The sequence below is a fragment of the Amblyomma maculatum genome, chromosome 3, assembly GCF_055883805.1.
Source record: "Amblyomma maculatum isolate TAMU_Amacu chromosome 3, ASM5588380v1, whole genome shotgun sequence".
NCBI lineage: Eukaryota > Metazoa > Arthropoda > Arachnida > Ixodida > Ixodidae > Amblyomma > Amblyomma maculatum.
Genome location: NC_139346.1, coordinates 144585671 through 144612019, shown reverse-complemented (window position 1 = coordinate 144612019; position 26349 = coordinate 144585671). Strand labels below are relative to the sequence as shown.

Below are 26349 nucleotides of genomic sequence, written 5' to 3'. Positions count from 1 at the left end.
AAGAACGACACCATCAGAAACCGTGTCAAGCCCATTAAACATTATTGTTATTTTCGTCGAAAATGTTACTACTGATGCACTTATTGACACTAGTGCTGCGGTGTCCGTGAATAGCCATGACTGTGCCGCCAATTTAAGAAAGTGACGACATCGCTCCCCGATATTTCCCTGTGAACCGCCAGCGCCGAACATGTTCGAACCCTTCCTTGTGCACCGTCCGGCTTATTATACAAGGCATCTCCTCTCATTCATTGTTCTCGACCGCTTCTGTCATGAAGTAATCATCGGATGGGACTTTTTGTAAGCATCACGCCATCAATGATGGTGCACGTTCTCATACTGATATGTTGCCATAGGTGGCACTCGCGTTGAAGCAACCCCTCCTCTCGCCGTGCCCATCCCCGCCGCCGACGACACCGATGTCTGATATTTCTTCAGTCCTTATTCTGCTCCCTAGCTCCCACTACAGCGCACCACCTCCTCCGGAACGCCATTAGTGGCTGGACTGTCATGGTCGCTTCTGCCCTATCTCCGACGAAGCGTACTCGCGACCCACCAGATTGTTACCACTGAGGTATGCTGGGACACATCCCGATCCTGCCGCCGCTAGAGCCAGATTTTGCGCTAATAGCGCCAATGGCCGAATCGTCGGCCTAGTGTCAATTGAAAAGTCCATGGCCCAATCTTCACAGCTCCTGAGGGCTTCTACCGTTATGTACCAACCCCCAGAGCGTCTCCAGCTCCTGACTGGAGTCTGCTCACGCCCCCCTCCCCTCCTCCCCCTGCTCACCTCTCCGACGTTCATCCTCTCTTCGCCGTCCTTCTCCACGACCAGGAAACAAGAGGATGCGGCCGATTCAGATGCGGTCACAGTGTCGCCGCTGTTGCCACTTCCTCTACCGGTCGTTATGTTAAACAAGCCCCTGGAAGTGCTAATGGACGGTGTTTGCTTTAAAGCCTTAGTGGATACTGGTGTTACAGTGTCCGTGACAAAATTTAGATTTCAAGAATCGGCTCGGCTCGGTCGTGAAATTATATTCGGTTGGCATAGTGGTTTGATATATCGTGGCTAGAAGGAAGGAGTAACTGCTTCTGCTTGGATTCGTTATGTAAATGTGACGATCGTTGGTCGCGTGTTCCGAAAAATAATTTACAGTTCTCCTTCGCTCTACGCACGACATAATGCTAGTGTTTACTTGTTACAACAGTGTGCCCCAACTGTCAACTTCAGCAGTGGCGGGATATCATTAAGTCCTAGCCTTCGGTCAACCTTCGCTGAAGACTCACCGCGGACTCTCGAACCATTTGTTTCCGTAGATACCGTTGTTCCAACGATTTCCGCTATCTTCGTCCAAGTTGTGTCCTCGGGCGCGTTTTGCGCTGCTCTGGACGCTTTGGTGAATCCCGCTTCCCTTGCTTGCGTGGCGAAGAGCGTACAGGCGCCACGCAGCGTCTTTCGAGTGAACGAGGGCAATGCCAAGCTTTGGACTGTTCGTTATTCGAACTTACCTACCGCACTGCCGCATGGTTTAAAACTCACCGACTTTGAAGAGTGCCTTTCTGTACCAGTCGTTACGTTCACTGGCAGCGTTGTCCGTCCAACTTAGACGTCTCGACCTGACCGATCATAAATTCCTCACCATCATCACAAAATCCACACCCAGCACCTTCACGACACTGTTACAGATTTTATTTACATTGGCGAACAGAACGAATATAAGCTTGCAGTGCATTCATGCGAAGGCGGCGAGCTCCTTCCATGTCCCTCACTTTGTTATCTCGCCAGCCCCACGTGACAACATAAGGCCCTGATTTAATGAAGCCATCAAATCGTCTCTTTGTGGCCTAAGGGGACGCATGATTATATTGGGATCCAAGGATATTCGGTTCGATTCCAATCTCACCTTCATGTTGGCAAGTTCCAACTCTGGCAGCAGGCTACACAACCTCCATTTGTGCAATCTATGTTTCCTTCCAACTCCTAAATGCCAGAAGCGTGTTCATGACGTTATCGCTGACTTCGCCCATTGTCATTGCCGTAGCCTCCTACTCCGTTTCGAATTTATAGTTCCACCTTCCACTCCTCCTTCGCTAACCGCCTCACTCTTTAAGGCTCGTCTTGCTCATCCGCCTTTCGATCTCACCCTTGTGTGAGCTGCATTCCCGTGTTCTCGTCATAACATTCACTTGAAAGGACACCCCCTTTGGAATCATGTGGCGCTACCCTCGATCTGTGTATTTTTCAGGCATCATGTAACAGCATTTTAGAATAGTCACCCTCCGGGTTCTTGCCCTGGCTGTTTCATTCCTGCTGTGAATTCATTCGCTCTCGCTACACAGTCCAACCTACCCATTGCCTTTCACTGTATCTCCTTTTTCCCTTCCCTTAAATGTCGAGAGGGGATTTCCATCACCTCCGAGCTATTACCTGCTAATCATCGCACGTGGCCTTTCCCTCAACTATGACCTGCCACAAGTGGCAGGTGGCCGGTTACGCCGACAACGGAGGCACCGACAACTACGACCAGCAATTCATGAAAGTCCGCGTAAAGCTATGCTGTAAAACATTTCACAATACACAGTACTCCACCGAAAGGGGGCAAATAAAAGGAACAAGGCAAGATTAACGGAATTTTACAAATACGGCATCCTTCGGCTTTGAACTACACGCATATAAATGACATCAAAGGTAAACGAACTATGTGCATCGTGTTAATTCAAAATAACATCTAAACATATTAACGGCGGCACTGACACGGGCGAGCAGTGTTCACGCAACCTTTTTTTTTTGTTTTGTAAATAATCTTTGTTGCATCAGGGTAATAAAAAATATCTAATGATGGTTGAAAACAAAGAATGGTAAAATAAATTTAAAAAATTGGCCGACTCAATGAAGCGGGGAGTATGCGGTCATGGGGTCCCTGTTTCCAGGCAGTATATCACGGACTGCTTCGCAAGCGACCCGCTGCAGCCAGGCGGCGGATTCTTTTGGCTTCAGCGCCGGCATACAAGCCCGCAACAGATGTTGGGCTGTTTTTCTATTTTTTATTTTCATTCAGGATTTTCAGGTCGTACATGTTGGGTATTGGCCTCAGTATTCCTGGACTCGCATAATGGAAACCCGGGAATGAGATGTGTCTCGAAACTGAGGCCATTTGCAGTAAAGGCCTCAGTGTAAGCAACGCCGAACCCTGTGCTCCGATGCGCAACCCTCCCTGTACGGGTAAGACCGGCGGAGGGTTACTGCACACGCAGTGAAGACGGCACGTGTGCGCCGCCGGAGATTTTGCAGAATATTCTCGGTTATTTGGGCTCACTCCGGCGATCACGTGTGACTGGGATTCGCTGCGGATATGGAAGCTACGAGACGATGCATTTTATGGCTAATCTCTGGGCTGCCACTCGCGCATCAAAATATGCGTGTTACTTCAAGGCGATAACACTGCAGGCCGCCGTATGTATGTATGTATGTATGTATGTATGTATGTATGTATGTATGTATGTATGTATGTATGTATGTATGTATGTATGTATGTATGTATGTATGTATGTATGTATGTATGTATGTATGTATGTATGTATGTATGTATGTATGTATGTATGTATGTATGTATGTACGTATGTACGTATGTACAGTGGTTTTCAAAAATACACGGCTCACGGCTTCGGTACGCGGAGCGGCTGCCGGGCCGCACCGCGGCGCTGCTATCTTTGCTCGGCGCTCGGCATGAGGGTGCCATATGTGACGATAGCTATCTCCCTCCTTCTCGCGCTGTCAAGTAACACGCCATCTGAACACTTAGTGCGGCGTTCGTCTGTTTGTTTTGCCGATGCCGCTCGCTACGAAAGAGGGCGTCTGGACACTGGATGTTAGTAGGATGTTCGGGTCATCTGGAGGATTGTGTGGGCAGGCCCACACCATGTGGTGCAAGTCTGCCTTCTCCCCGCAATATTTGAATTTGGGGCGTCCAGATGACACAAATACAGTGCCAACAATTGAGGGATGGGAGGCTGCCCTATCCGGCTCTGCACTAGAGGACCAACGAGCCCTCGCGACACGGGCGCGGATAGCAGCGACAGCCGCTGGAGTCCTGGACCAGGGACCCCTCCTACACATCCCCCTCCCTTATCTCTACTCAATAAAGTGTTTCACTCACTCACTAACTCACTGAGGGTGTTCGCATCGCCGGTCTCGGCGCTCACCCCGTGGGCGATTGGCGCGCGTTTGTAAATACTGGAGCCCTGCTACCTTGCTACAACATACGTTCATGGGGGGGGGCGTGCATCGAGACGCGAAAAACGAGTTCCGTGGCTCTCTCGCCGCGCCGTTAGGCGGACCTATGTCCACGAATCACTGAGATGCCGCGCTCTGCAGTGGCGAGATCTTGCTTCTCAGTCCGCTTCTCTTGTGCAGTTGTGGCGAAATTGCTGTGCTCCTCAAAAAATTGCTCTCCTCAATGCAAACTCTTCGAAAGAAGAAATACCAAGTTTAATGGGAACAAGTGTTCTACCATTAGTATACTTGCACTGGACTTGCGACTAGTATACTTGCATCTCTCAAATTATGCTTAGTGCGAACAACGATATGCTCCTTAATACATTTGAATTTAACAAGACACCACTGTCAGTTCCAATTATTTGGACACTTCGATTAAGGGAGTTAGAAATAACGAGGGTTCAACATATCTCATGAGGCTAAGCATAAGGAAAGGTATATTGAAACTAAAAACAGTGGAAGCCTGAGAGGAAAGTCAATATTGAGCCCTCTCTTTTATTCCACATGAACTTAAACCATTTATGTAGTAAAATAATTTTACAAGAATTGCCAAACTCCTTGGTGAAGCTTAGTATCTCGTACGCTTCACTCGAATTATAGTTTTTCCTTAATTTGGTTGGGAAGCCTAATGGCACCTATGATTTCTCTTAGATACGAAATATAGTATGGCTTTATTCCTATAAATGAAAACAAAGAAATAAAATTACCATCATAGGCGGTTTATTTCGCCACCGACAGAATGGATTTAGTGCAGGATACTTAAAATTTTGTGGATGGAATAATAATGAATCAATCAATCATTTTACTTGCATCAAACAAGGTGATGCTCGGAGCGCGATCAAAAAAAATGGCAGTGGCTTAACTCTGGTTAAGCCCAATTTATCAGGTCAGAATGTGTTGCATTCTGTATGCAGTGTGATCGGCTGCAGCGATAGCTACGGTGTTGCCTCCTAGTCATGGCCAATCCCCCTTGTGGGTATGCGCTATTTTTATGAGGAGAACAACAACTACTACGGGATTCCGTACTCGCTTCCAACGAGAAATTCCTATGTCCAAATCCGCTCTGCTCCGATGCTCCGACGCTTCCCCCCCCCCCTTTTCTCGGTAGAGTATTAACGAAAGTTTCGCGGTTAGATTTTACCATGTTAAGTAAAGTGTACTGAAAATTGTGAAAACAGTGAAGCGCTGTTGTCCGACTCATTCAAGACACGAAATTTCGATCACGAGCAAGCAGAGTCTGTCGTCTTTATGCAGGTGTAGAAAGTGTTCATCCGAGCAATTGTCGAACGTAAAGAGAATGTCATGCAAATGGAGAGAACAGTTGTTGATTGACATTCGGCTCAGGTAAAATGAAATACTCCAAGTTGTGCACAGTTGATTTCAACTGAACCAAGACTGTAAGAAGTTTCCATACACACTTTCATCACTGGAGATATTTTCACTATGGAGGAGATAGGTAATGTTCATTTGGAACGGGCTCTATATTGATTCATTAGTAAATAAAATAGCTGTTTCAAGCAAAGCGAAATAAACGTGAAAATTGAGAAAATCTCCGGAAACTATTTCTTTTTTCGAAATTTCCCAGCGTACTCCAGAGGTTTGTCAGAGGTTAATACAGGGCACGCACGACGGTCTCAATATCATGCTTCAGGTAAAATGTGGTTCTGAAACAGCCTTCCTGGTGTGCCTTTGTCTTCTGAAATCAGCATATATTTGGTAATGATTACTATCGAAAGGGAATGACCTCTGACAGGTAAACAGATGTATGCATTAAGGTGGACGTAGAGCGAGGGATACATTGTGAACAATTTATTTTCTCCTCGAAAGTTCTTAATAATATAGCGCTCACTTTCTGATTGTCCGAGTGTCGTTTTTATGACACGTGCGATATGGGCCTCTTCATATGCCTTGGCAACGAGAACAAAATACTCGCTCCATATTCTCGGCTGGCGTTAGGAGAAGAAATTTAGATCGATGTTTCATACAAGCTACATTCATAGCATAACCCATGGTAACCAAGAGCGCTATATTCTGCCTTAGGTAACGTTTGCCGAGGGACAGCCGCAATCAAGTGGCGATATACAACTGTCAAACAAAGTTGATGGAGAAATATTATATATATTCATTGCTGGAGAATCGAAAACGCAACGACCTATGTTTAAACCTCTTGAGGATAACAGCGCGGAACACAGGACGGGAGCACAAGATTAGAGGACGACACAACGAGCGCTGCGCTCGTTGTGTCGTCCTCTAATCTTGTGCTCCCGTCCTGTGTTCCGCGCTGTTATTCTCAAGATGCATAACCAACATGCCCAAGCTGCTATTCTAGCTATGTTTAAAGTACGCTGTTTTTGCTGAGAATGAAGAGTATCCTGGCCGCGTTCGGATTGCAGCTGTTACCGCACGAGCGGCGGCGAGCTTATACCCTGCTGCACGTGTGCTCCTCGCCGAGAGCGATGCTCCCGTCAGCACACGAGATCATGGGCGCTGCCATATTCTGTCATGTAAACCTTGCGCCATCGCCATCCTTTGGGCATTCTCATTTCGACGGCTGCCGGCGCGCTGGTCCCCGACTGCAATGTGCTGCATACCCGCTATCGCTATAAGGAACACGAGTTGCTAGGTAACACACAAGCTTCACGTGAATAGGCATAGTATGCGCAGCTGCTACAAAATGTTTAATTTAACCCCTAGTTCATTTGCTGCTTCCCTCTGACTGCCTGCATTGGCTAGAACGTGTCGAAAAATCTGTCAGGCTTCGGCGCATTATTTGTTTTTCTCTTCAATATCGATAGTTTACTATCGTACTGAATACCATTGCAAGCAGAGCATCACTTCGAAGTTTTTTTATATATATTTTGCTATTTTTGCCTGAAGTTGGAAAGCAATATGTCCAGGTCGTGCTGGTTGAGACCAGCACTCAACCTTTTGCACAATATTGGTATTGAACATGGACGCGCATGTAACCTCCCGACTATTTGCGAGACATTATTTTATATTCCGTAAACGTCTTGGTCTCAAAAGACTATTACGCTGCTCAAAGGCCGTGTCAGGCGCTGAGAGGCGGAAATAAGACTGGAAACTGCATGGCAGTTCCGCCCCCGCAAATGTAGCTGGACCGAACAAGCAGAATTATAAATTTGATAACGTTAAATATCGCTATTGATCAATTCATTAATATGATAAAAGCAGCAATTGCTATATGCATTGCATCACTGCTTGTCTAAAGTAAACAGGTTCCGAGATATGGACACTCTGATCTTTCCTCTCTGCAAAATGAATTCATTATGAAAGCGTAGACGGTAATAGCAGCGCCTAGGTCGTTTTTAACATCCCATGAAAATAGCACGACCCCACCTGCAGTTTCCAGTGGGAATATATAACTCACGTGAAAACATCAAGTTCGTTCTCACATTTCCTCAGATATGCCGGCGCTGAACGGAGCTGGCGCGTGAGGTTTCTTATAGAGTCCATTCCCTACCATTCACAGGCGCTCTATTCTCCCAGAAGAAACATCAACTCTGATGCATCTCCGGGAAAACAATGGCCAAGGCTATAATGTGCAGCATGTGTAAAAAGCGTCGTTTACGTTCTGCCAATAAACCACAAGGTCATTTTAGCGCTACTTTTCCACAGATTGCATCGAAGAAACACTTAACGCCCACACCAAAGCAGCAGTGTTTAAAAGTGGGTTGGAATTCTCACACAAGCTGAGCAGCAGCAGCAGTCCGCACTGTGCACCGGTGCGTTAAGGTCACAAATGACGGCAGTCCTAGTGGCGCCACCTGTTGGAGTGAGTAGAACTGCTATCTGTAAATTATCTATATGTACCCACAATGTTTGTAATATTTATATGACGACAGCAACTAGGTGGATGAGGTTATTCCTTGGTCGCTACTTTTATCCGCTACTCACTCTGTTTTCTGTACCCTTTTGTTCTCTTTTTTACCAGGCACTGCGACGGGGGCGTCACTCCTGTCCTTCGCTGTTTGCACTATGACCTACTTCGACAAGTACAGAGCCACTGCTACTGCTATAAAGTATGCCGGCTGGTCTTCATCGGGAATGGCGGGCCCTCTCGTATTGTCAGCGATTGCTGCTAACTATGGCTTGTGTGGAAATCTGTTGCTAGCAGCTGGGTTTACAATGCATTCTATTCCACTTGTAATGCTCCTGCGCGATCCTAGGCCCTTTAGATTGCACTGCGCCATGCGGGCAATGCATACTCGGAACGAACCAGAGGCCAAGCGGAAGTCGACCTCAGGAAACCTTGAATCAGACTTCAAGGACCACTGCAAGAATCCTCCAAGTTTAGAAGGGTCAACGTGTCAGAAATCATCGACAAGCTCTCAACGTTCGAATATCAGCACTATAGCCACAGTCGATAAAAGCAGTGCAGGTAATTGCGATGCGATTGTAAATTGGTCGTCTCAGTCATCGACGTTCACCGGAGGGACGTCTGCCGGTATCCGTAAATGGCACAAAACGCCACCTCACATAGGCGCATTGGAGACGGATGGTAGTTGTTCTATACAAAATAAGGGATCACTCGTATTAACCGACCGACCCAAGGCAACCACTGAAGCGGAGGCGCCAACTTCAATACTAGCCGGTCTTGCTCAGTTCACCTTATTCCGTGAGCCGGCGTTTTACGTGTTGTTTGTGTCCTACGCGTTGTGCGACTACGCCGTCCCCATGCACGCGACGACAGTCGTTGACTACGCTGTTGACAAGGGACGCCGGCTCGAGGAAGCCAAGCTTGTTCTCACCTACAACGCAGCAGGCCAATTTGTTGGAAGAACAGCCCTGCCGTTGGCCTCAGACTTCTTGGCGAGCAGTCGGTGTACCATCGCTGTCGCATGCTTCGTTGGTGCTGCTGTCTACCTCGCGATAATGCCGACGACGACGTCTTTCTTCGCGTACGCGACGCTCAATGTAGCGTTGGGAGTGTCCCAGGGCTACGCTGCGTGCATCCGCCCCGTTTTGGCCACGGATTACCTCGGAATCGAGCGGGTGCCTGCTTTCTTCGGGCTCCTCGGCCTGACGATGGTGCCAGCCTGCCTCAGTGGACCAGCAATCGTAGGTGGGACGAAATTAATTGTCTCACGTTTGCGCATTTCCTAAGGAACAACCAAACTTGAGCACAATTCGCACAAGGGAATGACTGTGAGCATGTATTGACTTTTTATTTGTAAAGAACGTCAAGATAATAACGCATGACTCTAAAATGCGGTATCCGTTATTGAAATATTAGGCAGGCGGTAAGATGCCAGCCCATCGCGGAAGTCCTTCCTTCTATTTTTGAGTCCCTACAAGCCGTGTAGTAAAAACTGACATTTACACAGAATGATACGTAAGTGAACTTATACCGGGTGTCCAAGCTAAATTTAGCCAAGGGATAAAAAATAAAACATTTCCGACAGGCAAGAAAAACCACTTTTGTACAGCTTCCAGCCATCTGGCGCATCATGGACATTTTTTTTTTATTTTGCAATTATAGTAAGTAACAATTTTTCCGGTTTTCTGTTTATTGCCTTAAACAATAAATACGGTTCCTAAAATTTGAGAGAACATTCTGAAACCCCCATTCTATTTATTTCCGATAAAGACTCCCGTGCAAAGTTTTTCCATGCTCTAAACAAAGCCTGCGAAATAAAAAAAATATCCCATGACTAACGCATTCGTACGCCATGATTGTGGTACTCTCTATCTTCATCTGTGTGAACGAAATTAGCTGCTGCCATGACTCGGCAGCCCAGTCCCAGTGGTAGGCTCATATGTTTGCGAGGGTTGCAGCCAACGCGGTGAGGTTCGCCGACTGCCTGAAGCGAAGAACCACTGCCGACATATCGTCCTGCCACCTTAACGGGATCGTGGAGCCAAGACCGCAGCTGATTTCGTTGACTGAAATCCAGGTTGAGAGCAGCACAATCGTGGCGCACGAATGCGCCAGTCACGTGATATTTTTGTATCTCGCGGGCTTTCTTTAAAGCTAGAACATATGATAATCTGGAGGCTTTTTTTTACCGAAAATAAATGGAATGGGGGTTTTAGAAGGTGCTCTTCAACTTTGCAAACCCTTTTATTGTCTAATGGCAATACTTATTAAATTTTAAAAATTATCCTAATTCAAATTAGCTCACTACATAATGAAAAATCCCACTTGGTGCGCCAGATCGCTGGTAGCTGTATACAAGTGGTTTCTCTGGCCTAGCGGAAATGTTTCATTTTAAACCCTTGGCTAAAGTTAGCTTGGACACCTTTGGCAGAATGGCAGAATTTAAAAGATGATCATGCGCCGCTTTCAAGACAAAGAAAAACAAAAAGTTCGTCCACGCGTATTTGCTGGCCTGTCTTCCTTATTGGCCTTTTACAAATACTTTTTATAGTATATTTACTCTCACCTACACCGACATTAATTCTAATCCAACGCCCAAAGGTTGAAGCACAGTAAAAAGATATCTGTCTCGAATATAAGCTCGCCGCTATATAAGGAAATTGAGAACGTCAAAAGTTAAAAATAGTCTGAAGCACGAAATACGAGAAGATCGACGGATACAACGCTTATTCGTTTCTTGTGCTTGTATGCGCTGCTCCACACAATGTAATCCAAACACACCAAGCAATTCGCTAGAACATATTGACTCAATTTATTTGCTGCAAACATGCTTCCTGTCACTTATCGTCGTCGTCGCTGGTTTAGAGCGCGAACCCTTCTGTTTCCCCAAGTGCATTCGAAATGCAACGCCTTCTGAATGAGTGCGCGAGCAAAACATGCGAGATGTCATCTCAAGCTGCAGCAATCCCGTTCTCCACTGTTGCTATCGGCACGGGCTTGATACGGCTTGCCGAGGTTAGCCCGTACATCGGCTACGGCAACGGCTCTAACCATGGCTGCGGTGCTATCTTGAGGTGGAGACTTGTAAGGCACCACCACCGGGCCATTCTTCAGCTATAAAATGAGCTGTCTACTTGAATTCCCGGAATGCTGATGTCACCTAATAAACGAGCGGATAAACCATGGATGCATCAATTCGAAAGAAAGGTCAGGTTTATAGAAGGTATTGTAAAAAAAATGTGTACGCACGACTGAAAATCCTGACTGCAAGCCTTAAGAGCGAATTAAAGGCAGCAAAGAGCTTGTACCTATCCTCATTAGCCGACAAACTATAAACGAACCCCCCAAAAAATGTGGTGCTTTACCAAATGCAACAAAAAGGGTGTTGTTGGTGTTCCTGCCATCAAGTATGGCGATAATTTATTGAAAGATGACGTAGCACGAGCAGAGTGTTTCAATGTATATTTTCATTCCGTCTTCTCAGCTTAGTGCTCAGAAGCAATTAAGGAACAACAGGAACAGCTGAATGCAATGCCAGATATGGTTATAACCGAACAAGGCGACAAATCATTGCTACATAACCTAAATGCGCATTCCGCACCAGGTCCTGGCAGCATCCTCAACTATATTTTAAAGCACTGCGCAGAACATACTAGTCCATTCTTGATTACTTTGTTCAACACGTCCTAAAGACCGCAAAACTACCTAAAGATTGGAAAATAGTCAATGTCACACCAGTTCACAAAAAACGTGATCGCAACCAGGTCTCCAATTACCATCCCATATATTTGACATCTGTTTGCTGCGAAACCCTAGAGCGCATAATCTATTCTGTACTTGTAAAACACCTTCAAGGTAACCATTTTTTTTTTTTCACATCAGCGCAGCAAGGTTTTCGATCAGTGCTGCCATGTGCAACGCAGATATCTGGATTGATTCATGACTTTGCATCCGGTGTAAATAACTGTTTTCAGATAGACGCCATTTCTCAAATTTTAAAAACGCTTTTGTTGTAGTGCCGCACCACCTTCTTATGCAAAAAAGATATCATGCCTTGGTCTTCCTGACTACCTATTCGGTTGGATAAAAGGTTATTTAAGCGCACGCCAGCAGCAGGTTTTAATTAATTGTTTGACATCCTCGCATGTGGACGTTTTATCTGGAGTGCCACAGTTTTCTGTGCTCGGACCGTTACTGTTCCTCATATTCATCAATTATTTACCTGTCGGCCTCAAATCCGCTGTCAAAATGTATGCTGACGATTGCGTTTTGTATTAATCTTTCACGTGCCTTGATTACTTGTGCGTGTTACAGGCTGACCCTGACAGAGTTTGTGACATGGTGCTTGAAGGGGGGCATGGCATTGAATGTATTTCTGTATGCAATTTACAAAAAAAAAAGAAATTCTTGGATCCTACCTCTTAAATCATCACACTGTCAAACCTATAGACAAGGTTAAATATCTTGGTGTTATACTCACAGCATCTCTAGACTGGACAGCTCACGTTGACATGATAAACAACAAAGCTTCTCGTCTTTTGCATTTTTTCCAGCGGAATTTTAAAAGCTCTCTCCAGGTACTTAAAGAAACATTATAGTTTACAAATGTCAGGCCAGTATTAAAATAAGCTTATGTAGCATGGGACCATTTCACGGGTACACTCAATGACAAGTTAGAAAGGGTACAGAAACGCGCTGCAAGGTTTCCGACTGGAAATTGTAATTTTCATATAAAGATCTCAGAACTTCGCGACCGTATTGGGTGGAAGTCTTTGGCAACCCGAAGAAAAATCTGCAGGCTGAAGTTCTTGCACAGCATTTATAATGATTGTACCGGTATAAATAAAAACACATATCTAGAGCAGACATATTACATTTCAGAGAGACTAGGCAATACGAAAAAGATTAACAATTATCAATCCCGCAATAATGTATTTAAGTATTCGTTTTTCCATAACACCATTCTGGACTGGAATAAGCTTCCGAATGATGTAGTTTGTGCACCTGATTTTCACAGTGGTGTTGAGTTCACCGGCATTCTAGTGGAAATTAAGAAGAAGAAATGGACATGGGCAGGACATGTAGTGCGAAGAGAGGATAACCGATGGTCGCTTAGGGTAACAAACTGGATTCCAAGGGAAGGAAAGCGTAGCAGGGGGCGGCAGAAAGTTAGGTGGGCGGATAAGATTAAGAAGTTCGCAGGGGTCAAGTGGATGCAGCTAGCACAGAACCGGGTTAAGTGGAGAAATATGGGAGAGGCCTTCGCCCTGCAGTGGGTATAATCAGGGTGATGATGATGATGATGTTGAGTTCATGATCTAATGCATTTCTTCCAGGTCTCGTGCGTTAACCAGCGCTGGGCCGATGTATGTTATGTTACAATGATAATACTTATGAATTCATTTAGTCTTCTTTAAATTGGTTATGTTACCTTGCTGACATGTTTTGCAATATCTTGTTTGCATGTGTTATTGTATGTAGTTATATCCCCCCTACAATAATGCTTCATGGATATTATTATTCATTACGGCTGTCTTGCTTATGAGGCGAGGGGCATTTCTAATTCAATATTGCTTATATCATATATATTATTCTGGCCCTGCTAAGTACGAAGTGGTGATCAGCATTGATTGTTGCTCCTTATTGGGAAGGCTTATATTGTTTTGGTACATTTGGATCGCGTGCTTGCCATTATTTCTTTCCTACTTTCCTTAACCGTTCACTTCACGTTACTTCTCAGCACAGAAAATTCCACTCCCTCGCGTGGATCAAGTCGCTTCCAGAAATTTTACCTCGTCTAACGGAGTCGCGTTATGCCGGAACTACGTAACCCAACGTGAGAAATGTCACGCTAAAGCACATAAAACACCTAAAAGTTAAAGCTAGCCGAGCTCTTAATATCCTTAAATTTCTGTGGCGCAAACGTTGGGGTTCAGATAGAGTATGTCTCCTCCACATTTACCGTTCTCTGGTGGGCTCCTGTCTGGATTATGGATCTGTAATCTATGGTTCAGCAAGACCATCATATTTAAAACAGTTAGATCCAGTTCATAATCTTGGTCTGCGTCTGTCATGTGCAGCATACAGAACGTCCCCTGTAGTCAGCATCTATGCGGAGGCTAATGAGCCTTCACTCGAAAACAGAAGAAAAGCCCTTACGTGTACATACGTTCTCAGAAAAAGATCACAGAAAAAACACATTTGCTACCCAATCGTCACAACATGTCCTTCCAGAATCATATTTACCAATAAACCTCAAGCAACTACACCTTTGATACTACGGTTTGAAGGCATATGCCAGGACCTCGGTATATTGGATACACTGACTGATGTAGCTCAAAGCAGCAACCCCCTTCCCCCATGGTATAACCTTCCCCCAGTATGTGACTGTACTCTAACACAGTTCAGTAAGCTGCAAACACCTAAAGAGCATATCATACAAGAATATCGTACCCTCAAAAAAAGTACAGCAATTGTACCGAATTTTACACAGACGGTTCAAAAACTAACTCCTATGTTGGTTGCGCAGTAGTGGACGGGTGGTCCGAAAAAGTAACAAGAATTCACCAATGTGCATCAATATTTACAGCCGAATGCTATGCTGTCCTGCAAGCTGTAGAAAAAATTATAAACAAGAGCATCGAGAACAGTGTTATTTACACAGATTCGCTGAGCATACTTACAGCTCTAAATTCCAAAAATGCAACCATGCCATTACTTGGTAATATAGTACATAGTATAGCAAAGATAACAGCACAAGGGCATAACATAACATTATGCTGCGATCGAAGCCATGTAGGCATCGACGGCAATGAGAGAGCGGACATTTGCGCTGCACAAGCTCGCAATAAAAGTATTGAAAAAGTCCACATTCCACATAAAGACTGCCTGAAGTTAATACAGTGTAAACAGAAAGGTGAGTGGCAGTTTGTGTGGAATAACACAGAAAATAATAAATTACGTCTTGTAAAACCCATAATAGAAGAATGGATATCAAGAACACAGCATCCACGTTTAATTAAAGTAATAGCCTGCAGTCTCCATATTGGTCATACACATCTTACACACAACTTTCCAATAAAAAAATATGATAAGCCTACCTGTGCAGAATGCGAATAAATACACAGTCAACCACATCCTAACTACATGCCCCAAACTTGACACACTACGGAGAAAGCATTTTACCTCATTCTTCAACCATGCCATCCTATTCCACCCGAGCTTTCTGTTGTTGTCTTTTTTTTTAGCAAAAAACACGACACAAAAGGAACGAGGTAGACAGGACAAGTGCATACTAACAACTCAGGTTTTTATTGACGGAATATTTGCTTAAATACTGCAGCTGCTCTTATCAACAAGAAAAAGGAAAGAAGAGACTTCGCATATATACATATCAGATCAGCACAGATCCCATCATCGCACGAGTGAATGCTTGCTTCGAGCTCTAATTCTGCGCAGGATAACTGGTTTATTTTTTTTTTTGAGCAAAATTGAAGGATTGCTGACACACGAGTTGCCCGATTTTTCTATCTCATTAGCCTCAATTATCGTTCTTCCTAGTTGTGTCTTGCACCGGCGCAGTACTGGTGTTTTTTCGAGTGCGGGAGTGCAGTTGCGGCAATTCCGAATATGGTCAATCATTTTGCTACCTGAATTGTTCCTGACATCTCTTGCGTGTTCCCTCAGCCTTTAATTAAGGCACCTCCCAGTTTGGCCAATATACTGCTTACCACAGGCAAGCGGTATCGAGTACACAACGCTCTTTTTACAGGCCACGAAGCGCTGCTGGTGACGCTTCGAACAAGCGGCAGCCGCATCCTCCGCATTCACTCTCTTGCAGTCCTGGAGAGTTTTTCTGGAGCGGAAAAAAACACTAACACCAGCCCTAGCACCGATTTTCTTAATATTATGCGAGATTCCGTGAATGTACGAAATAGCCGCCACTTTCTTCCTGTCAATTTGATCGGGCATGCTGGCTGGTTTCTTCAGCAGGTTCTCAGCAGTTGATGCCAGCTAGGCCGGTGTGTGACCTGCGCTTGAAAGGCGCTGCAACTGGGTGTCAAAGTTGCGTCCTACCAAATGCAGGCAGGACTAGTTTGCCCAGAGCGTTTGGAAAGGCACGATCTCACAATGCCTCGTTTTATGGCTTTGGAGTTAACCGAGCTGAAGGGAAGCAAGGGCTTGTTGCCTCTAGGCTCCAAGGCCCAAGATACGTGTTCAATTTAAAAATGAAGCTCTATATCTAAAAACCTAATGAAATTATCTTCCCGTAACTCGTGCGTCAATTCTAATGGTGCTAAGCACTCCGCAAACGTCATTAGATGCACACTAGCCCTACACTAGCCAAAAAACTAGATGTACACTAGCCGAAAAAGCACAACCTACGAACACAATGAAGTCATCAACAAATCTAAAAACCTTTAAAACGTTAGTGTCGTGAAGGCAGTCATGCAGCATCTTGTGTCGCTAAAAAATGTCACTAAGACATGGTGCTATGCACGATCCAATGCATGCAAACAAGGAGTATACATTGGATCAAAAACAAGGAGTATGCATTGGATCGTGCATAGCACCATGTCTTAGTGACATCTTTTTAGCGACACGTGACAAGATGCTGGATGACTGCCTTCACGACACTAACGTTTTAAAAGTTTTTAGATTTGTTGATGACTTCATTGTGTTCGTAGGTTGCGACAAAGGATCTTTTTCGGCTAGTGTACATAAGCATCTAACGACGTTTGCAAAGTGCCTAGCACCATTAAAATTGACGCATGAGTTACCGGAAGATAATTTCATTAGGTTTTTAGATATAGGGCTTCATTTTTCAAGTGAACACGTATGTTGGGTCTTGGAGCCCAGAGGCAACAAGCCCTTGCTTCCCTTCAGCTCGGAACAATCCAAAGCCGTAAAACGAGGCATTATGAGATCGTGCCTTTCCAACGCTTTCAGCAAGTCCTGCCTGCATTTGGTAGGACGCAGCCTTGACACCCAGTTGCAGCGCCTTTCAAGCGCAGGTTGCACACCGGCCTTGCTGGCATCAACTGCAAGAACCTGCTGAAGAAACCAGCCAGCATGCCCGATCAAATTGACCGGAATAAAGTGGCGGCTATTCCGTACATTCACGGAATCTCGCATAATATTAAGAAAATTGGTGCTAGGGCTGGTGTTAGAGTGGTTTTTTCCGCTCCAGAAAAGCTCTCCAGGATTTGCAAGAGAGTGAATGCGGAGGATGCGGCCGCTGCTTGTTCGAAGCGTCACCAGCAGCGCTTCGTGGCCTGTAAAAAGAGCGTTGTGTACTCGATACCGCTTGCCTGTGGTAAGCAGTATATTGGCCAAACTGGGAGGTGCCTTAATTAAAGGCTGAGGGAACACGCAAGAGATGTCAGGAACAATTCAGGTAGCAAAATGATTTACCATATTCGGAATTGCCGCAACTGCACTCCCGCGCTCGAAAAAACGCCAGTGCTGCGCCGGTGCAAGACACAACTTGGAAGAGAGATAATTGAGGCTAATGAGATAGAAAAATCGGGCAACTCGTGAGTCAGCAATCCTTCAATTTTGCTCTCAAAAAAAGAAATCAGTTATCTTGCGCAGAATTGGAGCTTGAAGCATGCATTCACTCGTGCGATGATGGGATCTGTGCTGATGGGATGTGTATGCATGCGAAGTCTCTTCCTCCCTTCCTTTTGTTGATAAGAGCAGCTGCTGTATTTAAGCAAATGTTCCGTCAATAAAAACCTGACTTGTTAGAATGCACTTGTCCTGTCTACCTCGTTCCTTTTGTGTCGTGTTTTTTGTGCAAAAAAAAAAAAAAAAAAAAAAAAAAAACAGAATGCTTAGGCACCAACTAACCTGCAAAAGCGTACTCGCAAGTTATATCCACCCGAGCTTGCTTTTAGGAGAAAGTGCATTAGTAAACTTAACAAGTGTTTTAGTTTCCTAAAAGAAGCAGACTATCAAAACAAACTGTGGATTTCAACACACTTTTTTCACTTTTCCGAACAGTATACATTTTAACCTTCCTCTTGGCGCTTGATAGCCTTAGTTGCTTATGCGCCACACAACACAACATTGAGGAAGTATTAAAGAAGCTAACTGGTACCATTAGCAACTGTACCACGCGTCATTACCAGTGGCTTCTTGCACTACAGTAAGCTGAAATATTATATACACGCTGAAGTTGGCAGCCATTCTTTTCATATTCAACATGCAGACGTTTACTTGGGCCAGGTAAATGCTGTACCTTCAGCGTGGCGTTAAAACAAAGTACTCTTCCTGGACGCCACAAGTCGTTTGCCATTTTCTCCCTTCATTACTGCTATCTGTATTGTACTTCCTTCCAAAACGTTCCACTTGGTGATGGCGTTGCAACTCCGGTTAAAAACAAATATATAAGCAAGGTCCTTTCTTGTCAGTGTTTTAAATAAAGGCACTGACATTTCTATACGCACAATCAATGCACGTGACGTCAGGCATCTCGTCAACTAAAAGGAAAGAGCAACCAGCCTGTATCAAGTTACACTTTTTTTGCCGATAAGGAGAGTGCTTCTCAATATACGGTTTCGTCATCTGCTTGAGTGCGGAGCAAATTGCGTCCGCGTTGCATTACCTGGGGGTTTCCGGATGTTCGCGCTACGACGAAGTGGTTGTTAAAGTTTCACATACTCTAAAAGATGTGGATGTATCTATGCTGCACCTCTTTAATGTGGCAGCTCGAAGGTAAACCTATCATTTGGCTTAACGGCAACTGCGTATTGGAATGCGGCATTCCAGCAGAGATGTCCGATTAGACGGCAGGAACAAAAAGCGTTGGACTCGAATAATTTAGATGCCTCCTGACACAATTATTTACGTGGCGTTTTTTGTAAGAGCTAAGGCTAATTACCATGAAGTGCAGCTGTAAGACCACTTTGTGCCAATGTTAAGAGCAAATTAATTTGCCACCATTTTACAACATAGGTGAGTTAGCGTCTATTTAGTGCAGAACCGCTGTCCGCCCGTGTGAACAAGCAGAGGAAAGGGCAGCGTTTTGCAGAAGCAAGCGTAGCATCCAGGATTTTACACTACTATAGACACCTAATTTTTAGGTTCGTGTTTTATCATTTGTAATTATGCGTAGAACATTACTGTACACAGACCACCGCGTATATACCGCATCGAGCGCTTCTTGATGTCTTGGATGCAGCCACAAAACAATATTTTGGCAGAGGTGTCTGATCTTTGTCGTGATGTCCAGAATGGCCACCATGCTTTCCGCCCAGCGTCCTTTTACAAAGGATCGTACTGAAAGCACTATTCTTGCATGGCAATGATGCTGGCAACAAATGTACCCCTTTTATTGCCTCAGAGGACAAATCATCACACAGTTACGCACACATGTCGTTCCGAACCTGTTTTACTAGAATGTTCATTACCCCAGCTACTCACAATAAAATGTACCGAGGAGTTGTGGTAATTGAGTAATCCTACATTTATTGCCATGATGCATCCTCTGCAGCAATTAACGTAAGTAGCACATTTCAACCCTAAATCATAGTGCCGCACGAACGCACCAACATTTCTTTCGAATAACAATTTCTGTAGAAGAAAATAAATCAGTATCATGGCTTCACAAATCAATGTTATATATTGTCCAAGCAGAAACGAATGTGTCGTCGAAAACAAAATCCTTTATGAACGTAAATATTTTTGCAGGCTTCTTTCGGGACACGCTGTGTTCCTATGACAACTTCTACCGGTTGCTAGGGCCTTTGAACTTCTGCGTCGCAGGGCTGCTCTCCGTCCTCGTTTGGAGAGACCGTTCGCGGAGGGGCGTCTGCAATATCCGCTCTGCATCAGTGCCAGAAGACGTAGAAAGATCCACTCACTCCTCCTGGTCGCTTCACTGTATGACATAGCTAACAAAAAAAAAAAACAGTTCTTGGAATAAATGCAGCTTTTTTCTGTTATTTAAGAGGAAGTGCTTTTAACGGGATGGTTACACTTAAATGCGGATTGGGAAAATGTTAGAAAATTTAGCCTCGACGAGGACCACGTGTTAAGTTCGAAATAATACCGCCGTCGCATTTGATTTGATGCGAAAGAGATTCAATCCCTTCATTATCAGTTTCTTTATTGTCACCATGTTTCTATACATTTGCAAAGCCAAATTAAAGAAACCTTTAACTCGTGCAAAAATATTGACCTTTTTTACACGAAGCAGCAACATAGAAAGCTCTATTGCAACACTCGTATGTGTACGTAATCCAGTGTTTGTCGCAGCTATAGTTTTCTACGTTGATTTGATCGTTAGTACTGCAGTACGGCTCCCGCGTTGAAATTTTTCTGCTTTTTTAACGCGGTATTCTAATCTGGCGAATATTAAAAAAAAAAGAGCATGCTATTACCATTTTTGTTTCAACGTCTCAAGATATATGGCAAAAATATTTTTCTTACAGTATAATTCAATTATATTAGGAGAATTTCGGAGCCATATTATGTATCGTGGGCCACTTTCTAAAGGGCGGTTTAACTGGCAATCAGTTTATCATCTGCAGCAAGCTTTCATTAGAATTAGCAGAAAGTGCAGTTGAGCATATTAAAAGCACCAGTACTTGACCTACCTCTACAATTTTAAGAGATATAAGATTATGAAACCTGGATCTCTCAAGTCGCCATCTTAACATTGCTACAGGCGCAAAGTGTTAATTAAATATATCACGTTAATTAAAGAGGCAGCACGACGTGCCCAAGCTTCTAGGAGCTGCGAACTCGAGATGTATGCCACGTGCGCTTTCCAGTAATGGGGTAGCTTATTAATTACATGTGTATGCTAATGCATATGTGTGAGATAAATGGCGCACATTTAATGAATTAACGATTAAGCCAGTAGCGGATCTACAAGAGGAGCTGCAGAAGAGAACCTTTAATGATATCGCGTCATGCTCTCAATGCGGAGCTTATGTCCCGCATCATTTTAACAATATGCTCCTTCTCATCCGTGAGCTGATCGATGCCACCATAGTTGCATGTCGCCCTACGTTATCTCCATCACAAAATTAGATGTTCGGCAGTACGAGTGTTGTTGGCCAAGAACTGAACGTAATCGAAAATAAGAACCTTGAACCTCTAAATTATCTGCGTATTTGGAACCGTAAAAATTAAGTCATATTTTGGCCCCTAATTGGACTCAAAATGTGATACACTTACCAAACAATCAAAAGCCTTCAGGCGAAAGTATTTATAGTGCCCGCGGTTAATATGACAGATGCATTCGGCTAGATACCTTTATTGGGAATGTACAGCTGCTTTTTCTAAAGGTTCGCATTGAGTGAATTACAATCATTCTCTCAAACCACTTCTCAGAAGCCATATATAGGGCACTAAATCACTAAATCTTTCAATAACTGACTTTTTTTTTTCAATTATAGCGTTTGCACTGTTTAGACTCATTTACAATGGCTAGTAAGAGTGAAAATCCGACCAGAACATCGAACCAGAGAGGTACAAAAAGGCTTCGTTGTGCCATGCTTCCTGATATACCGGCGAGAGTGGAGCGACAACCGCGTGAATTGATGTTCATGGCGACGCGTTTTTATGAAGGCGACGACCGCCGCATGTCGCTGCCGCTGGTGCACCGCATGGAGCGACACTTGGCGATAGAGCGTCTTCAGTGTTGGCCTGTTGCCGCGCCTCCTCACCTTCAGTCGCCTGGCATCACCAAGGAAATTATATATATATATATATATATATATATATATATATATATATATATATTTATATACACGCTAGTAGGCCGTTTTAAAACACAGAAACATGGTTTGGTTTGTGGGGTTTAACGTCCCAAAGCGACTCAGGCTATGAGAGACGCCGTAGTGGAGGACTCCGGAAATTTCAACCACGGGGGGGTTCTTTAACGTGCACTGACATCGCACAGCACACGGGTGCCTTGCTTATCGCCTCCATGGAAAAGCGGCCGCCGAGGCCGGGATTCGATCCCGCATCCTTGGGAACAGTAGTCGAGCGCCGTAACCACTGCGCCACCCCGGCGGGGTGACACAAAAACATAAATTAAAGGCGAAAGTACCGATGAAATTTTTTTCCCTAATAGACTGCATTTCTGGAAGGCATCACCAATTGTACCAAGCTATATTTTCGGTGCTCAGACTTCTAAAACGTGAAGTTCCATTCCCATATATTTAATGATATATCCCTACTAAACTTTCAGGGAGCAACTTTGATGCATGACTCAGACGTCGCGAAAATCGGCACTTTCTCTGAATCCGCATTTGAAAAAAAAAAATATGTCTCAAAACGGCTAGGTTGGAAGATGCAGAGCCTTCTGTATCACGGACAGCTTCTGGAAAATTACGCGAGTCACCGCAGGCTGCAAAACACAACAAACATGGGCAGACGTTTCGCAAAACTTTACAATGATCCTGCATTACCATCCGCGCATAACCGCGTTTCCAAATTCCTCAATATTTCTCTATCTCATCGGACGACCCTCCAAGCGCTTGTAAGGAACACAAATGTAAAACACACTCTGTGTACAATGGCCATAAGGCGTGGAATGTTAATTCAAGTGAGGAAAAATTTAGACGAGAGTACGAAAGTACGAGACGAACGTTAATTTCAATAATGCATCTGCCATCTTCGCTTTCCTTTAATTTACACGTACTTAGGGCAATGCAACTGATGTATCGGCCATGCAAGTGTGGGCACAAAGACACGCTCGCATTAAGGGCTGTTCTTCAGCGTCACTGCAAACGAACTATTAGTTTCGGCGATCGAGGTATAGACATCGTCCAATAAAGTATCGTTGCTTTCTGACGACCCGTTATGAGGACGCTCTTGCCAGAATTCCAAGACAAATGTATAGTTCCGAGGCAAGGCAAACTCGTCCGGGATGACTGTAGCCTTGCCAGGTTCTCGACCCGCGCCCGAAGTGACAGCAAAACCCGCGGCATGCTGCGACGGCTCAGTTCCCGCACTGCCTTGGTCGCCGGGAGCACCGAGACCGAAGACGAAGATGATCACAGCAAGAGTGGCAGAGCACATGACAACGCAGCGCTCCAGCAGAGATACCCATGGCAGCTCAACGAACCTGAGTTCGAGGGAGAGATAAGATGGCGCCAGGCACAGACAGGCTTTGAGGAATGCCTCCGGTTCAACTATTAAGCAAATAAAGGTATCACAACTCTGACATAGGCTTGAGGAACTGGAGGGATTTTCATTTGTAGACTGGGTCACATTTTACTTCTGACCATGAAGGCTTTCTTTCAAAGAACATGATAAAGTAGCCGCACTTCTTGGGGAGACGCAATGGCTGCTTTTCGATGGAGGCGAAAAGCAAGGATGGCGTGTGCTGGGTGATGTCAGTGCACGTTAAAGAACCCGAGGTGGTCGAAATTTCCCGAGCCATCCACTACGGCCCCCTCACAGCTTGATTAGCTTTGAGATGTTAAACTCTATAAATCAAAGGTTCAACATCAAACAGCTGAAAGGCCATTCATTGTCGCTGAATATAGTGAAGTGGATAAACAGTGAGCGTTCTTTCTATTCCTTGAAACGAAGAAGCTCAACAAACATCATGTAACATGCAAAACATACCCTCGGAGACTTTAGCTGATAACACATCCCAATAGACTGTCCCCATTTCGTGCATTCGAAAGCACGAGAAGGTACGAAGAAAAAGCTCCGTTTCTGTGGCGACAGTCTCAACTCAAAACAGTCAAGAATTTTACACGCCAGAAATTTATACAGACGCCAACGATACATTATTTTTTTTTTTCTGGCAGTTATCGCACAGTGGGTTTCGAAGCAGGTACGCTGCGTGTGACCGCTTTCGCAGAAGTGAGCCATCTTCAGCAGCTTTCGTGAAGCGCCGCGGACAAACAATCACAAGGGTAGGAGTGCACAACAACAAAGACCACACAGACTTCAATTCATGTACCAAATACTCTCGCTATCCATTTGTCGCGAAGCAAGACGCTTTTGTAAATTTGTCCCCTCTTTGTTTACGTGAGCAGCGTACTATAGTCTACCAACAAACCTGGCATCAGGGGCGACAGGCTGCAACGAAGGCGCTGAGCCGGCCCTGATGTCGTTCACGCTGTCCGTCGCCCTTGCGACAGACCACTCGGCGGCCAGTGAAGATCCTGTGCGGGACTCCTCTCGCCTTGCAAGCGCAAAGTTGACAGGCAGCAGTTCACTCGAACCAGCGATGGGTGCCGTGAGACCCGATTCATGTGTCATCTTCTTCATCTTCTTTAACACAAAATCTTGGCACGGCACGAGTAAGTAACGCAAGAATGATTGAGAGCAAAAAAATCGCCCGGTGTCACTACTGCTAAGGTTTCAAGCGCCTTTTGATGGAACATCTTTCTAGATGTTCCAGCCGATGTTCTAGATGTGCTGTCCGAGGTTTCAGAACCACCCTCCAGTGCCGTCTGAGGCTTTCAGTCTCGTTCCGAGGGTGCTGGGCTAGTTTTTCATGAGATACGTGACTTGTACGCGAAAACGACACGGCTGTCAATATGCACGGCTGTGGGCTTCCCTGGAATAAGGCAACAGTTTCATAGAAGCTCCCGCAAAATGCGCAACTGCACGCAACTGCACGCAAATGCTCTAATTCTATAGTTGGTAGCACTCGATCTCGGCGCGTGAAATGGCAATTAAACCGGGCAAGTGCAATGCAATTTCTTCTGATATTTTTAGTTTAATTTTCTAAGTACAGTAACTTTCATTTGTATGCTCCGATTTCAATTATTCATTATGCATCTATGTCTTCAATGCACGAGGAATCCATTTGACTGCAAAAATCGTAGAGACTATTGGGTAGGGTTATTTTGTTGTGTGAAAGCGAGGTTGCACAGACTCTGTGAATATGGGTCCAGTGCGCTGCACTTTCAGCTGAACAAGTGGCGACATCTGGAAGGATCCGCATCAAATAAGGATGGTTCAGCCATGACGCATCCACGTCCAGATCCGGCATACCGGTGTACTTGATCGTGGAGGCCACGGGCTTAGGCCTACTTTGTAGAATCATGTGGGAGCCACCACGTCTGAAGATAGCGGTTTATGTCCTGCTGAAACAGATATAATCAGTGAAAACACCCGCCGCGGTAGCTAAGTGCTCAGTTCTTTACAAAAATGAGGGATGTTTAACCCTACTTGAAACTGTTATAAGGAGTGGAAGCACCCGCCGCGGTGGTTCAGTAAACATTCACGCATCATATGTAAATTACGTATGTAAATAACGTTTGTGTCATTTTTGTTGATTTTGTATTCGTGAAATGCAATGTGTCAAGACCAGGCAATAAAGAAATAAAAAGCCGCGATGGTTCAGTGGTTAAGACGCTCGGTTACTGAGAGCGGATTCGAGCCTGACCGGTTCGAATTCACTTTACATCCGATGGTATTTTTTGGTAAAAGCACTGCACGCGGATCAGCTAAATCACCCCGAAGACGACTAAGTCCTAGTTTAACCTTATGAGGCGTTGAAGGTCATTCGGGAGTTGCAACCACGAGAGTAGAGCTTCCGCTCTTAAGCATCCTCATCTTCCCACAGATGATTAAGAAGACAGGTACCACCTCCTCGTATAGGAAATATCATTGTCCCCAATGAAGAAGAACCAAGAAGAAGAAAGAGAAGACGAGATGGGCCTAGTGAAAAGCTCAACGATATTCACCGATAACCGGCGATCTCGGGTGTTGCAACCACGAGAGTAGAGCTTCCGCTCTTAAAAATCCTCATCTTTCCACAGATGATTAAGAAGGCCAGGTACCACTTCGTATAGGAAGTATCCTTCTCCCCAATGAAGTAGAACCAAGAAGAAGAAAGAGAAGACAAGATAAGACTTGTGAAGAGCTCAACGAGATTCACCGATAACCGGCGAACTCGGGAGTTGCAACCACGAGAGTAGAGCTTCCACTCTTAAGCATCCTCATCGTCCCACAGGTGATGAAGAACACCAGGTACCACCTCGTATAGGAAATATCCTTGTCCCCAATGAATGCGAACCAAGAAGAAGAAGAAGACGAGAGCTCAACGAGATTCGGCGATAGCCGGCGAACTCGGGAGTTGCAACAAGGAGAACGAGAGAATGTCAATGTAAGACAATCTTCCCGCAAGAATTTATGAAATGCGGCATTTCGAAGAAGAGTTTTTGCAATCAAAATTTGTATATCTGCTCCTTCGTAGCTTTCCTCCTACTTTCAACTTTTTAGCACGCGCAAAAGCTGGCCCTCCTTC

The 26349-nt window shown here is 44.8% G+C and overlaps 1 protein-coding gene across 1 annotated transcript; it reads left to right on the top strand.

Moving 5' to 3' along the window:
* The first annotated feature begins 8971 nt into the window (after positions 1–8971).
* LOC146196235 (uncharacterized) lies at positions 8972–24548 on the top strand. The gene is made up of 4 exons (XM_084596952.1): positions 8972–9359; positions 19809–20000; positions 24125–24391; positions 24484–24548. The coding sequence occupies exons 1-4, from the start codon at positions 8972–8974 to the stop codon at positions 24546–24548; spliced, it is 912 nt and encodes a 303-aa protein (XP_084453078.1).
* The last annotated feature ends 1801 nt before the right edge of the window (positions 24549–26349 follow it).